Raw genomic sequence first — 14,941 nt, forward strand, 5'->3', positions numbered from 1 at the left:
AACAACTCATCCTTAGCATGAAATATATCCCAGTTAAGTTAATGTACGTTTTTCATTCACCAAGTTCAAAAATATTTACACAAATTTTACTCTTGTTAGTAAGGATGATGTTTAATGATGATATTTGTGCTGGGAGCACAGGTTTGTCCCATCTTTTAAATTAGAATTTTATATATATATATAAATTAGATTATATATATTATATATAATTAGAATTAGAATTAAATTAGAATTATATATTTTTTTTTAAAGACGAGGTCTCCCTCTGTAGCCCAGGCTGGCCTGAAACGAACTGGGTGCTGGGGAGAGGCTTTAGTGATTAAAGTACTGTAAACACCAGGTTGGCTTGGAGGGGGGCCACCTTTAGTGCCAGCCGCCGCCATTGGAAGGCGGAGACAGGGGATCCCCAGAGCAAGCTGGCTAGTCAGACCAACTGCTTCCTAAGCCCTGGGTGCAACTGAGAAACCTGCCTCAATGAGAAAGGGAGCAAGCAATCAATGAAGACTCCCCACATCAAACTTAGGCCTCCACATGCATGAGCACCTGCATCCCACATCCATGTTCACACACACACACACAAACACACACACACACACACACACACACACACACGGACACTCACGTATACTCATGTATACCCCACGTGTGGGAGGAAAAGCAAATTGACAGTCTGTTTCGAGACTTTCTCGAGCTGGGTGTGTAGTTCAGTGGTAGAATGTTTGCCTAGCACAAAGGGGCCCTGGATTTGACCCCAAGCACTTTAAAATTATCGTAATTTTGTAGATAGGAAAAAAATAAATAAGAACAAAAGAATGAGTGAGTAAATGTAAAGAATGATGCAAGAGATTTTGGATCAGGATTGTATGGGTTCAAATACCAGATTTTTGGCTGAACGTGGTGGCCCACGCCTTTTAATCCCAGCACTCGGGAGGCAGAGGCAGGCGGGTCTCTGTGAGTTCAAGACCAGCTTGGTCCACAAAGTGAGTTCCAGAGAAACCCTGTCTCGACAAACCACACACACACACATACACAACAACAACAACAACAACAACAAACAAATAAAAACAGATTTGCTGCTTACTGGGAGTAGAATTTCTACAAGTCTCTGTGGCATGATGTTCAAAATTTGTAGAACAGCACTTATTTCACTAGATTGGTATAAAGGTTAAGTGATTTATATATAAAGTGCTTAATCCAGTGTCTGGCATAATGTACAGTAAAAAAGCTCTCTGGCTACAAAAACAATTGGTTCCATACCCTATGCTACAGACATACAATAAACTATTATATAGCCATGAATATAAGGCATAGGGGCCCAGCTTAGTGGTAGGGCACTTGTTAGAATGCATGAAGCCCCAGGTTCAACCCCCAGAACTGCAAGAGGGAAGCAGTAAAAGAATATTCAATCACATAAAACAAAGTTGTTTTTTTTAAAGGAAACAAATTGTAAATATTGTCCCATACCACTTATATTTGTTAAACAGAAATACAAGCTTTACCTAGAGTCTCAGGGTAACAGTAGAAGCTTGTGGGGGGGGGGTTGGGGAGTTGTCGACAGTTTTCTGTACATTCCTAAACTTCTAGTGCAGAGTAGCAGGTCAGTCGGGTAGCCATACATATATCACTGCCAATCTTGTTAAAGTGCACCTTTTGGGTCAGTGGGTTGAGAATCGTGCACACCCAGCACTTCCCACAGGCTCGTGAGTGATGCTGATACTGCCGGTCTAAGGCCTGAACTTTTGAGTAGGAAGCGTTCACAGCAGCGCCTTTCACAGCAATGTCTCTGAGCCAGTCTTGGAGCTTCAAAAGCACGGGTTGCTGGACCCAAGGCTGAGGTTCTGTTTTAGAAGGCCTGGACTCGGACCTTAGAATTTGCATATAATAGTTTCCCAGGAGATGCTGATGCTGCAGACCTGGGAAGCACAGACTTTGACAATCACATCAGAGCATCTTTTTTCTCTCTTTGCATCATAAATGGCATGAAGACCCTAAAAACGAAACTATCTTCTTCACTGCCTATAAATCAAACCCAAACGCTTCATCCAGAAACCCCTGGAATTCTTCCTGGATATTTCTTACTCCCACTGCCACAAATCAAATCATTATGCCCCGAATACACCTGAGATGTCAAAAATCACAGCTCTATGAGCTTCCCCAGCTTTGGTTGATATGTTACTATCTCCTCATGCCTCAATCCTGCCCATCCTTCAGGGTCCTCAAATGCTATTATCCCCATAAGGCCTCCTCAGAGCTCCACAGCACTTTCTGTTCCTCCCCAGTGACATTTTCCAATCGATGCCTAGTCCAGTGATTGCTAGTGGGGAGTGTGTCCTCCTGCAGTAAACCGGGCACTTCTTAGGTGCAGGGGGCGGGGAGTAACTTGCCTGTTTTCACCTGCCTGTGGGCCTCAGCCAGTCTCCAGCTGAGTGAAAGAATGAAGGAAAGAAGCCTCCCCGGGAAGGGCGCGGGACTGTCTAGTAATGGAAACTGGAACCCTGTGCCCGCCAAGCCTGATGACCAACAGTAACAGGTGTTTCCATCTCCAGTTCTGTGATTCATTCTGCATAGCTGCGCACGCACATAGCGTAAGCACACACAGGCTCCTGGAATACACAACGCCCGGCACGCCAATGTGCACCCTGGGCGCCGGGGAGACACACCTCAGCGACAACCTGGATCCACAGAGGGAGCCACCTAAGATAGTAATGTCTTGCTGCAAACAAAACAAGCCATGGCTCCTGCCTATTTTTCATTGCTCCGCGTCGCACCTTTCTCTTTAGTTCTAAAGACAGCTATTGGGATGACCCTACCCCCCGTCCCCCCACCCTCGACCGTCCCCCCACCCCGACACACACACGCACCCCTCCCCCACTGCCTCTTTCGGCCGCGGCGCGCCTCGGATGGCTGGATGAATGAGAACCAGGGGGCCCTCTTTGTCGTTAATCCTCCCCTCCGTTGAGCAAGCCCAGCTTCTTCCGGGTCAGCGACAATCACCACCACCCCAGTCAGGCCCGCTGTCCCCTGCACCACGGCCAGGCGCGCACAGGGTCCGGTAGCCAGCGGCGGCAGGTTGCGGGAGCAGAGAAGGGCGGGGACGAGGGCGGGCGCCGCGGGAGCGGGGGAGGGAACTGGGAGGGGGAGCGATCGCAGGAGGAGGGAGCAGCCTCGGGCGGCTGGCGACGAGGATGGGAGTGCGGGGCAAGCGCGCGGCGCCCAGGGTCACCGCCGCGGCGGAGTCTGCGGGGCGCGAAGCCAGCGCCCGGCGCTTTTAAAGCCAGGATCGCGGCGCGCTCCAGGCGCGGGCGGCGGCCGGATGGAGAGGAAGGGCTTGGCGGCCCGAGCCTTGGGGAACCCTAGCCCGCCCGTGCTGGGCGAGGGGCCGCGGGCCGCGCCACCACCGTGCGTCCCGGGCGGCGGAGGGGCCCCGGAGCGGGGCCAAGCTGGGTCAGCGGCCGAGCCCGCGGAGCTCATCCGGCGCGCGCACGAGTTCAAGAGCCAAGGGGCGCAGTGCTACAAGGACAAGAAATTCCGCGAAGCCATCGGAAAATACCACCGGGCGTTGCTGGAGCTGAAGGGGCTGCTGCCGCCTCCAGGGGAGCGGGAGCGGGACGCGCGGCCAGCTTCCCCGGCCGGGGTCCCCAAATCCAACCGTCTCTCCGAGGAACAGAGCAAGACGGTTGAAGCCATCGAGATCGACTGCTACAACAGCCTGGCAGGTGAGCCGCGCCCCGCCGCGCCCCCCGCCCCTCCTTTCCCCGGCCTCTAGGGGCCCCGCCCGACCACGCGTCCCCTGTTCCCCCGACCTAGTCCCTCTGGGTCCCAGAGCGCCGGTGAGGCACACCGCGGCGCTGACTCCCTCCTGTGACAGCGGTGCTCTAGGGAGGAGACCTGGAAGGGAGGCGCTTGAGAAAAAAGTGTGACTTTCAAGATGATGCCTTCCAAAGGCCATAGTCATCTCGAGTCTCTTCCCTTACATAGTAAAGCTTAACTTTAAATGGCTGGACAGACAGGGGGCAACCCAGCGGGTCTGGCAGCGAAAGCTACTGCTCACCGGTGAACCTGGGTTCAAAATATAGAGGCAGCACTCAGGTGTGCCCCACAAGCCATGGGTTCCAAGTGCCCCACTCAGGTATCACAGGCTCCAAACTTGGCCTCTGCCTTCCCTTAGGTATGCATCTCGGTGGGAAGCGGCCTTCCCCTAAGTTCTTTTTGCCCCAGTAGCAAAGGGGATTTTTCCAGGATGCCTTCAACATCCTGAGCAAAATGGATTCCGAAAATGCCACTTTCTTCTCTCTGGGTATTGCTGGTTACTCCAGCGATCTCAAAAGCCCCGGGTTCATGGTAGGTAGGTCTCTAGCCCTGCTGAATTCTTGGTCTTCTACATGAGGCTCTTCCGTTGAGCTAAAGGTACACATTCCCACAGTGCACTTTAGGGATGAGGTTAATTTATATACGGTGCCAAATATTTAAAGTCAGTAAAAAAAAAAAAAAAAGGAAAACTCTGGGTCTTTCAAAGGACTTCCTGTGAAATGTGGGAAACAGTGGTATAAGCCACTGCCTTACAATGGCAAACCCACTCTCCTCTTCCCTCTTCTCCAAGCCAGTGTGCTGGGACTTGGGCATGGTCAAGCCTCTCTGGTAGAATAAAAGGGCACCTCTTCGTTTCCAACCTTGGAAGTTGCCTGAACTAACTGTGGCCTGTTCCAGCAAGGGGGGGAGGCGACGGTGGATGTGTCTGCTAGAGAAATACTACAACTGTGCTCTTTTTCAAACCCTTTGAGCTTTGAGCACCAGCCTTCTGTCTTCCCATTATGCCATGCTTGAGGACATCTTTCGGCAAGCGCTCTACCACTGTGCTACCAGGCAGGCCCCCATCAAGGATCCTCTTTACTAGGGTGAAACCTAGCCCGGGGAGACACTTTATACGTTGTGAAGCAGCTTACAAGCATAACGAATTTTATACTAAGGGGACTAGTAGCTCAGTAGTAGACTAGTAGTAGACTAGTAGTAGAGATGGTGATATCGGCCCCAGGATTGCAAATAATGGCACCAGAGAAAATAACGGTGCCGAAAGATGGAATATGTGAATCCATAAAAGGACACTTGATTCCTCTGATTTCCTGTAAGTATCTGGCATACTGGCCGCTGCCCCGATGAATAGTTAAAGGGCAAAGCAGCTGTGGGTGGAGGCGGAGGCACTCTGGATGGCTAATGCAGTGATTCTGGAGTGGTAATGGAGCCTGCCTCCAGTATTATCCACAGGCCTTCTAGAACCACATTCACCCCACGCTGCTGGCTGCTGGCCAGTGAGGAGCTAACACTGCCTGCCCTCCACCCCACAAGTGGCTACATTTCCATGGTGAAACCCAAGATGTGTGTCCTTGGTCAGGCCAGCCCAGTCAGGGCAGGGCTGAGGTCTGGACAGCCCCTCCACTTCTGTCCCCGACACCCAAACACTTTGGATGGAAGGAGACCCTCGCAGACTTCCCCTGCTGCTGCCTTCTCTGGGGTCCAGCACTTATTAATGATTTATCCTGTATAGTACTAGGTATCTACATGGGTTTTTTTGTTTGTTTGTTTGTTTGTTTGTTTGTTTGTTTTTTGTTTTTTTTTTTTTGAGACAGGGTTCACTATGTACCCCTGGCTGGCCTGGAACTATGTAGATCAGGCTGGCCTAGAATTCAGAGGTCCTCTTGCCTCAGAGGGTTGAGATTACAGGCATGCAGCAACACACACACACACACACACACACACACACACACACACACACACGTGCTACTGAAAGAAATATGGCCGTCCGCCTTGCAGAGGGGTATCCCAAGGCTCCAGAGCCATCCATCCCCAAATACAATGCCCTTACCATCACAGTTTGATGCAGAAAGTCAGCATCTTCCGGACTTCCCCTGCTACTTGGTACCCAGACTCAGGTGGGCTCTCAAAGCACACATTTCAAAGTTCTTTGGGGGAGTCCTCAGTCCTGGTAATCAGGAAAGAAAAATAGACAGTACATTGATTCAAGGCTCTGAGAGGACCACTTGATGTCTTCAGATCTCACATAATGATGTGAGTGATGACAAGATGAACAGTTTTGTCAAAGTCTACGCCCTGTGTGGAAAATTCATCACCTAGCAGGAAGGCTCTGCACAGAAATCACTTTGATGAGAAGCTTGACGTTGCTCTCCTTTGCGATGGTACATTAAATCAGTTCCCAGTCTCTCAGAAGTCCCAACTGAAAGCAAATAATCCTTTGTCACGGGATTATCAAAGTAGTAGATACCTATATAGACGATTTCTTCTAGAAAACAGCAAAACATTTAAAGAAATGAAGAATCACCTCTAACTCTACCACCTAAAAGAAATCAGTGTTTAGTCAGGCAGTGGTGGCGCACACCTTTAATCCCAGCACTTGGGAGGCAGAGGCAGGTGGATCTCTGTGAGTTCGAGGCCAGCCTGGTCTACAGAGTGAGTTCCAGGACAGCCAGGGCTACACAGAGAAACCATATCTCAAACAAACAAACAAACAAACAAAAAACAACAACAAAAAATCTGTGTTGAATGTGTGTGTGTTTCCAAAGCAAGGCCCCTTGTCCTCTTGTGTACACAGTCACACATCCTGCTCTTGACCCCACTTACTACTGCGTCAGAAGCATTTATACACTTCATTAAAAATAGTTTCATGAAGATTATTTTAAACACAAAATAAAAAATTTAAGTGTATTTTCAGTTATCTTTGGATAGAAAGAAAAGAAGAAAGGCTTGTGTTATTTTAGCTACAGCTAGCACAGTGCAGCCTGGCCCAGGAGACAGCCTTTACCCTGAGTCCTGGCTAACAGGAAGGAGGTGGGCAAGAGCAGGTTCATCCCAGCAGAAAAGCAGCTAACCCTTTCCACCCGGGTTTTGGTGGGTAGCCTGGTGATGTGATTCTTAAGGTGCTGCCCTTCACATATGTAGAGATAGAGGGTTGGCATTGGGAAGGAGCTTAGAATAGCCTAGAAATACCCAGAGAATTAGGCTGTGTTGCTAAGGGCTGCTCTCTCCAAACAAGAGGCTGGGGTGAGGCTTCTGGAGCAAACTTAAGCTCACGAAGCCCTTGTGCTCTGTCTATAGAACCCTCAAGAATAGCAAGAGAGGGCTGGAGAGATGGCTCAGTGGTTAAGAGCACCGACTGCTCTTCCAGAGGACCCAGGTTCAATTCCCAGCACCCACATGGCAGCTCACACCTGTCTGTAACTCTAGTTCCAGGGCTTTGGACACCTTCACACAGACATACACACAGGCAAAAACACCAATGAACATAAAATAAAAATAAATTAAAAAAAAAGAATAGCAAGAGAGATGCGAGGATGCAATAAGAGGTGTTAGTCTAACACCCACTTGAATGTCCCTGGGGGCTCAAGAAGGGTGTGCAGGCAGTCTGCAAGGCCCCATATTGCCAGTTCTGACTCAGATTTCATTTTTGGTGGGAGGACTCTGGCTAGCTGTGCATGTCTAATAGATGGGGTTTTGCATGCCTTGTTCTCTGGGAAACTCAAGGGTATAGTATTTTCTTCTTTCAGAATTTCAATAGACAAGCTAATCTAACCCGCCCAGGAAGACTGAGGAATCTGAGCCTTACTGAGGCCACAGAGCAAGCATGCATTTGACAGCTGACTGAGTCTTGTTGACCTGAACAAGATACATGATTCTCCTGGGGCCTTGGAAACTCATGAAGGGTAGAGCATTTCCTCCTGGGGCTCTGGAGGCTGTGTCTAGGGTATGGCTACAGAGATGCACCACACATTGCTTTATTGATATTTTCAAGTGAAGCTGTGGAGATAGGTGCCGTTGGATCCAAGCAAAGGCTAGAAATTTGTGCCCTGATATTCCTCACGACCTGTAATAAACACTTACCATTTTGTTCTATTGCCATTTTTCTATCTATTTAGAGCTATGTCTGGGAGATTTGTTTTGTCTTACCAAAGGGTAGACAGTATCATATTAGTCTCACCGGAAGACCACAATATAAAAGTATGACAAGGCCTAGGAGCAAGTTCATACCAAGAGAAATCCTGGGATAGTGTCCTCTGAAACTAATTTTATTGTTGCTAGTAGACATGTCTTGAAATCATGAGGTCAGGGCTGGGCACATAATTTTCAGAGCTGTCTTAGTTTTTTTGTCAACTTGACACAAGCCAAGATCGTTTGGAAAGAGGGAACTTCTATTGAGCAAATGTCCCCATCTGATTGGCCTATAGGCAAATCTGTGAGATATTTTCTTGATTATGGTTGATGTGGGACAGCCTAGCCCATAGTGGGCTGGTGGTCCTGGGTTATATAAGAATGTAGGGTGAGCAAATCACAAAGAGAAAGCCAGTAAGCAGCACCCTTCCATGGCCTCTGCTTCAGCTCCTGCCCTAGCAACTTCCCTGCATGATGAACTATAACTGGGATGAGTAAGTCCAAATGAACCCCCTCCTTCCCAAGCTACTTTTGGTCATGATGTTCTATCACAGCAATAGGAACCTAATTATGACAAGAGCCTAGCACAACATGAAAATATGGAACTTAAGTGATGGTGGCACGTGTCTTTAATCCCAGCACTCAGGAGGCAGAGGCAGGAGAATCTCTGAGTTCAAGGCCAACCTGGTCTACAGAATGAGTTCCAGGACAGCCAGGGCTACACAGAGAAACCCTGTCTTGAAAAAGCAAAAGAAAAGAAAATATGGAACTTGTTCAAAAAGCAGGGAAATCAAATCGCTAACGATCCTAAAATATAAAAATTTTACCTGAGACATGACTGCAACCTAGTACTTGGAAGGTTAAGGCAAGAGGGTCATGAGTTCAAGGCTAGCTTTCCTGGTCTATATAGTAAGTTCAGGGCTAGCCAGCCTGGTCTACATAAGCATTCAGAATTAGCCAGTCTGGTCTACATAGTGAGTTCAGGACTAGTTGGTCTGGTCTACATAGTTAGTCCAAGGCCAGCCAGCCTGGTCTACACAGTGAGTTCATGACTAACCCATCTGGTCTACATAGTGAATTCAAGCTGGACTGTCTCAAAAACAACCTAACCAAACAAGGCAAAAGATAAAACTTTTCTTTCTTGGTTTCTCTCTCTTGACATGGTGGTTTTTAAATTTGCTATTTAATGTCATTACAAGTAAAGAAAGTTAAATTTTTATATTGGAATGAATTTTACTGTTCATATGTGTCTTGTACAATGTCAGTTTTAAATGAGAATATGACTACTTAACTTGTATGTGGAAACAAAAATTACACAATTCATATTTTGTAGTTCCTACATGCATGCATAATTCATTCCTACTGGAACAGTAGAAATGCTACACAAATGAACTGTTTTTATTTAACTTCCTTATATGCATATTTTATATGCAGATGCCATATGCACACTTCCCACAGGGTTTTCTGATAAGTAAGGAAAGAGGAAGGAACCATGGGTTACTCTGTCCTTTTGTTTCTGCCATTTCCAGCATAAGTGGTTGGCAAAGCCAGAGATTCAAAAGAAATAAGAAAGGATATGATCGGGTTCTATAGGACATTTGTGTTATTTAGAACATCTCCCCCCTCCACCCTGCCCCCTTAATTTGAAGAAGTTTCTGGTTTAAGGAAGAGTATGGTCTCTTGGGTTTGCCAACATGTCTGCTTAATTAAAGACACGACACCTTTACCCACCCACATTGAACTCTGTGTCATGGATCTGCCAGAAGTCTGTGCTTGTGGGGTATTATGAATTCATATGTGAATGAGGCTTCCAAGAACAGTACTGCACGTTATATGGTGTCATCAGACCTCCTCTACAAAACACAAGCTCAAAATTGTTAAGAATTTGAAGAAGGCATCAAAAGAATATAAAACCAAGCACTGGATACTGGGATGCTTCTGAACAAGGGCCCTAGGCAGCTTCATAAGTGGTTTGCTTTTGAAGTCAACCCTCAATGAGACTGTAGGAGATGATACACTAACACATGCAAAACTGGGTGTAGATTCTGAGATGAAGTCTAAAAAGAAAAGAGTATTCGGCAAAAACAGATGTGGAACCAGATAGCCTAGCGTAGGGGTGGATGAATTACAAATACGATTGAAAGATGAGGAGGGCTTCAGAGACTAGTAACAAACGATTACCTGGTGGCCCAAAGATGAGATCTGGGGTAAGAACTAGGAGGGAGGGAAGAGAGACTCAAAGCTGCTGTTATCTGGAACTGTCACATAGGTAGCATTTGGACAATATGTCTTCAGGACCCTTCTCTAAAGTGAACTCTGAAGCTCCTTACTTGGCCTCCAAGGGACATCCATCATGCAGCCTCTAGCCAGAAACTCTTGAAGGGATCTTAAAACCAGGTTCCCCACAACCCAGATATTCAAGAATGTCTGTGCAAGATGCAAAGATCTGGCTGCTGTCCAGACAGGAAGAGACATCAAGGTGCGGAAAAGCCAAAAGCTGCTCCCGGGATGTTAAAGGTTGGGCACCAGCTGCAGAGGGGAAGGTCTCTCCTTCCACTGTACTCATTCGCCACCTGGCTGTACCTGTTCCAAACGGTGAGGATGGGAACTGGATGTCGCAACCAACCAACCCAAGACTTCCTGATTCCTTTGGAGTCAGATGTATGTTTGAAATGGTTTTATATTTCTGCCCAGATAATGGGTGTGGCTGAGTCTCAATCACAGCACAGTAATGTGCCCTAACTCAGACATGAGACATAAAAAAAACAAAGATGGCGGAGAGATGGCTCTACTGTCAAGAGTGTGTCCTAGGATCTGAGTGTGGTTCTCAGCACCCACTTTGGGTGGCTCACAACTGCCTGTAACTTCAGCTCTGCTGGGATTTAACATGTTTTACCTCTTCGGGCACTGACACCCTGTGCCATACCCACACAGAGACACATAATTAGAAACATAAATAAACAAAATTAAATTTTTTTAAGGCCAAAGACAATCTGATATCTCTAACCTCTGCAGGCATTGGCTTGGGTACTAAAAGGCGCTTTCTTGAATTTTCTGTTGGTTCATCAGCTTTCTTCTTTTGCAACAATGTCTCATCCCTGTTAGAAGGATGCACTTTGACATTTCTAGGGCGACTCCCTTGTTCATCTTTCTGTCGTTTCTTCTGGAACTTATGCATCCCTTTCTGTGCTTGCGCCTCATGGGACTAGGTTTCTCATTTTGTGGTGGTCCTGAGAGATTGACTTCTGTGACTTCTGTCCTGGCTTCTGTGACCAGGCAAAGCTGGCGTGTTAGTGACTTTTCATGCTGTGACAGAGTCTATGACAGAAACAAATGAAGAAAGGAAGGATTGGTTGGGACTCACATTCTGTCATGCTGGGAAGGCGCAACTATGGGAGTGATCTGTGGCTGTGGCAGGGAGAGCCTGCCTGAGGTGACTGGTTACATGAGCTGCAATCAGGAAGAATGCTCAGGCAGAAAGCAGGGCTATATCCCACAAGCTTGCTGCCCTATGTCTGCCAGTTACCTCCCAACCCTCCTCCTCAAAACAGAGCCACCAAATAGAGACAAACTGTTCCAACAGTTGAGCCTGTGGAGACATTTCACATTCAAACCATAAGCCTAAACACCCTCCCATGTCAGTGGAAAGATGACCTGAGTTTGTGTGGTCAGAGAATAAGCCTGTAGTTGGTTTTTTTTAACTCTTTGCTCTTTGGGGGCCCTCCACACACAGAGACTTATTATTACTTATAAATGCCCAGCCTTAGCTTGGCTTGTTTCTAGCCAGCTTTTCTTAAATTATCCTATCTATCTTTTACCTCTGGACTTTTACCTTTCTATATACTTTTACTTCTTACTCCATGGCTTGCTGTGTAGCTGGGTGGCTGTCCCCTCAAGTCCTCCTCCTCTCCTTCTCCTTCTCTTGCTCCTCTATCTCCTCTTCCCAGATTTTTCCTCCTATTTATCCTCTCTGCCTGCCAGCCCCAACTATCCTTTCTCTTGCCTACCTATTGGCCATTCAGCTCTTTATTAGACCAATCAGGTGTTTTAGACAGGCAAAGTAACACAGCTTCACAGAGTTAAACAAATGCAGCATAAAAGAATGCAATATAGCCGGGCACTCAGGAGGCTGAGGCAGGTGGATCTCTGTGAGTTCGAAGCCAGCCTGGTCTACAGAGCAAGTTCCAGGACAGGCTCTAAAGCTACACAGAGAAACCCTGTCTTGAAAAAAAAAAAAAAAAAAAAAAAAAAGAATGCAGTACATCTTTGCATCACTAGAACAAATGTCCCACAGTGTAAATAAATGTAACACATCATAAAATAATATTCCACAACATAATCCAATATGTGAAACTATTCAATGAGCATAGAGACTCAGAAGCCCACCCGCTGCCTCCTTTTTGTGTCCTGCCTGCTCCAGAGTTTGTGGCTCCAGCTACAAGGTTTGAGAAGTTTAAGTGGGAATGCTAAGAGTAGGTGTTGACTTCAAACACAGAAGAAATCACCTGCTAGGGAAGGTGCAGTGGGTGTGTTCTCTGGAAGCTGACCTGTGGCTGCTCTCTTTACACAAGCCCATCTTTAGGAACATAGCAGAAGCTTGGCCTGATGTGAAGGGTCCTGGACTACAATTCTGTCTCCTGTTGGCTGTGTGCCTCGAGCCAAGGAATTTTACCTCTTGAGTTACGGGTTTCTAGTTTATAAAAATGAAGGGTTGGATTCTGGTACCTCTAAAGTCCTCTCCCGTCTCTTAAAGATAAATTCCCCATGTCCTTCTCTTCTGAACCACAAGCCATCACACAGAACAGCATGCTTCTGTGTGTCCTTATGGAGACCAGTCTCCAAAATTTATTATGCAAAAAAGGCAGAATGCAGAAGAGCATTTAATATAACTTCCCTTATTGGATATTTAAGAGCATTTGAGATTATGTGAAACCACAGTGAAGCAGTCCTTTGTCACCTTTGAAAACAGAGGTTAGTTGAGGAACTTTAGACAGAAGAAAGACAGACAGACAAAGGAGCTGAGCTCTTTATTTGAAATCTTTCTGTAATATTTGCTTGTATGTATGTTATATACAATATATAATGTATATTAACTGTATGCTTCATAACGTTTTTTAAAAGAAAAATGATGACATTAGTTTTCTGTGCAGAGAAATTATGAGCTCTCTTGCTTTCCTTACATTTACCCCAAGGTAACCCAACACACAAACACATTTTTCAGTATCACTCTGGGAATCAACTGTCTTGTCTGTCTTTGTCAGACAGTAACATCAAAGATGTCAAACAAATTATCCCAGACTCCGTGTTTTCTCTTTATGTCCCCTGATAGGATCCAGTCCACATACAGAGCTCAATCCCGGCAGCATGGTAGCTCACAGAGTAGGGAGAATGTCGCACATTAGCATAAACTGAATCTGGTAGTGAGACGGGGAAGAATAGGGTCATCGCTTGTGACCCAGGTTGGTCCTGAACGTTACTGATGTGTCTCTAGCATTTGGGAAGGGGTAGGATGAGTGTTCAGGATTCTTGTCTAGGGAATCCTGCCTGCTGCTGGCTCCGACAGAGTACCAGAAGGAAGCCTACTCATTCATCTGATCTTTACTGGACACCTGCCATGGCTCTTCACCACCCAAACTTGAACCACTCTGTTCTCAGAATGCCAAGTGGGGGCCAGACTTTAAGACCAGGCTCTGCTGAAACCCTGCTCTGCGACTTCAGGCAGATCCCATCTTTCAGAGGCTCGGTTTCCCTGTGTATAAACAGCGGGGCAGCTTCTCTCCAAATCCCCTTTCAGGAGCACCAAACCACTAGGGTTTTGAAGGGCTTGTAGCCATCCTCCCGTCTTATCCTTTGTCTCTGAGAACTGCCAGATCTGGGGAGGGAAGTGGGAGACAAGCCCTCTTTTATTCCAATTGACTCATCTGTGCCGACAGCTACACATGCAAAGGACTTGGCTGAGATTGCCAGGCAACCCCTGCAACTCGGAGAAGTGGCCAAGGGATTCCATTGTCTCCCAGGACGTTAGGGATATGGGGTGTCTGAGAGGTTGGTGGGTTGAGGAAGGGTTAAAGTCGATATAAATTTCTATATGGACCCTGGCATCCATTGTTGACCGGAAATAGCACCTATTGATGCTGTATCTGCCCTGATTCGTCAAAAATTCCGACTTTGACTCCAGCCATGCAGTCAGTCATCCACACCAGAAATGACCCCAGGGAGGCAAGGAAAGAAACAAAAAAGCTTTTGAGACACAGCTGGCAAGGGCAAGATTTTCGGGGAATAGATGCCCACCAAATTGTAGCATCTCACCAAAAAAAAAAAAAAAAAAAAAAAAGCCACCATGGCCTAACGCTGAATAGCCTTGGGGAGTCTGGCCAGATCTGAAAGTTTTAGTCATCCTAAGTCAAAACTGAGCACTTTTCTCTGACAGGCCCGTCACCTCCAGATTGTAGAGACCACAGAACTATTAGAAATTTGAGTGATCTCTTCTCTGATACCTCTATAGGGAGGGCTATATGTCTGTGTTCAGGGGTAGGGGTGGGGCACAAAACACAGAGGAAAGCCTGAGCCGCACAGCAGGGCCCCAGCAGTGGTCAAAGCTGAGTAATGGAGAACGATCCCCGTTTACCATATGGATCTGGATTTGAATCTTGGCTTTTCCGTTAACTCCAGACAGAACTTAACCCCTGGGAGCTACTTTGCTCGTTACTGCATGGGAATAAGCTATGTACCACATGGGGATGCCATGTGGCTAAACGATGCAGGCACCTGCACCCTGTACTGTGCCTGACGTGGAGAAGCTGGTTAAGAGAAGGGCTCTGTGCAGAGGTGGCTGTATTAATGTCAGCAGAGGGAAGTACACGGGAGGAGGCGAGGAGGATGTGGTAAAGGAGGCTCTAGGGGCGTGAGGAGGAGATGAGAAAACTCTAAGGAAAAGGGAGGGGTCATGGAAGTTTCACCCACCAAGCAGCCACAGGGTAGGAAAGGTGAGCAAGACGTATCC

At 47.1% G+C, this 14,941-nt stretch overlaps 1 protein-coding gene across 1 annotated transcript in view; it reads left to right on the forward strand.

The window, feature by feature from the left end:
* The first annotated feature begins 3,313 nt into the window (after positions 1-3,313).
* The window catches only part of Ttc9 (tetratricopeptide repeat domain 9), a 37,445-nt gene continuing 25,817 nt past the window's right edge, over positions 3,314-14,941 (forward strand). Inside the window, exon 1 of the mRNA XM_059279363.1 lies at positions 3,314-3,716. Within this exon, the coding sequence (XP_059135346.1) occupies positions 3,314-3,716 (403 nt within the window). The remainder of the gene's footprint in view (positions 3,717-14,941) is intronic.

The sequence above is a fragment of the Peromyscus eremicus genome, chromosome 14 (assembly GCF_949786415.1).
Source record: "Peromyscus eremicus chromosome 14, PerEre_H2_v1, whole genome shotgun sequence".
Lineage (NCBI taxonomy): Eukaryota > Metazoa > Chordata > Mammalia > Rodentia > Cricetidae > Peromyscus > Peromyscus eremicus.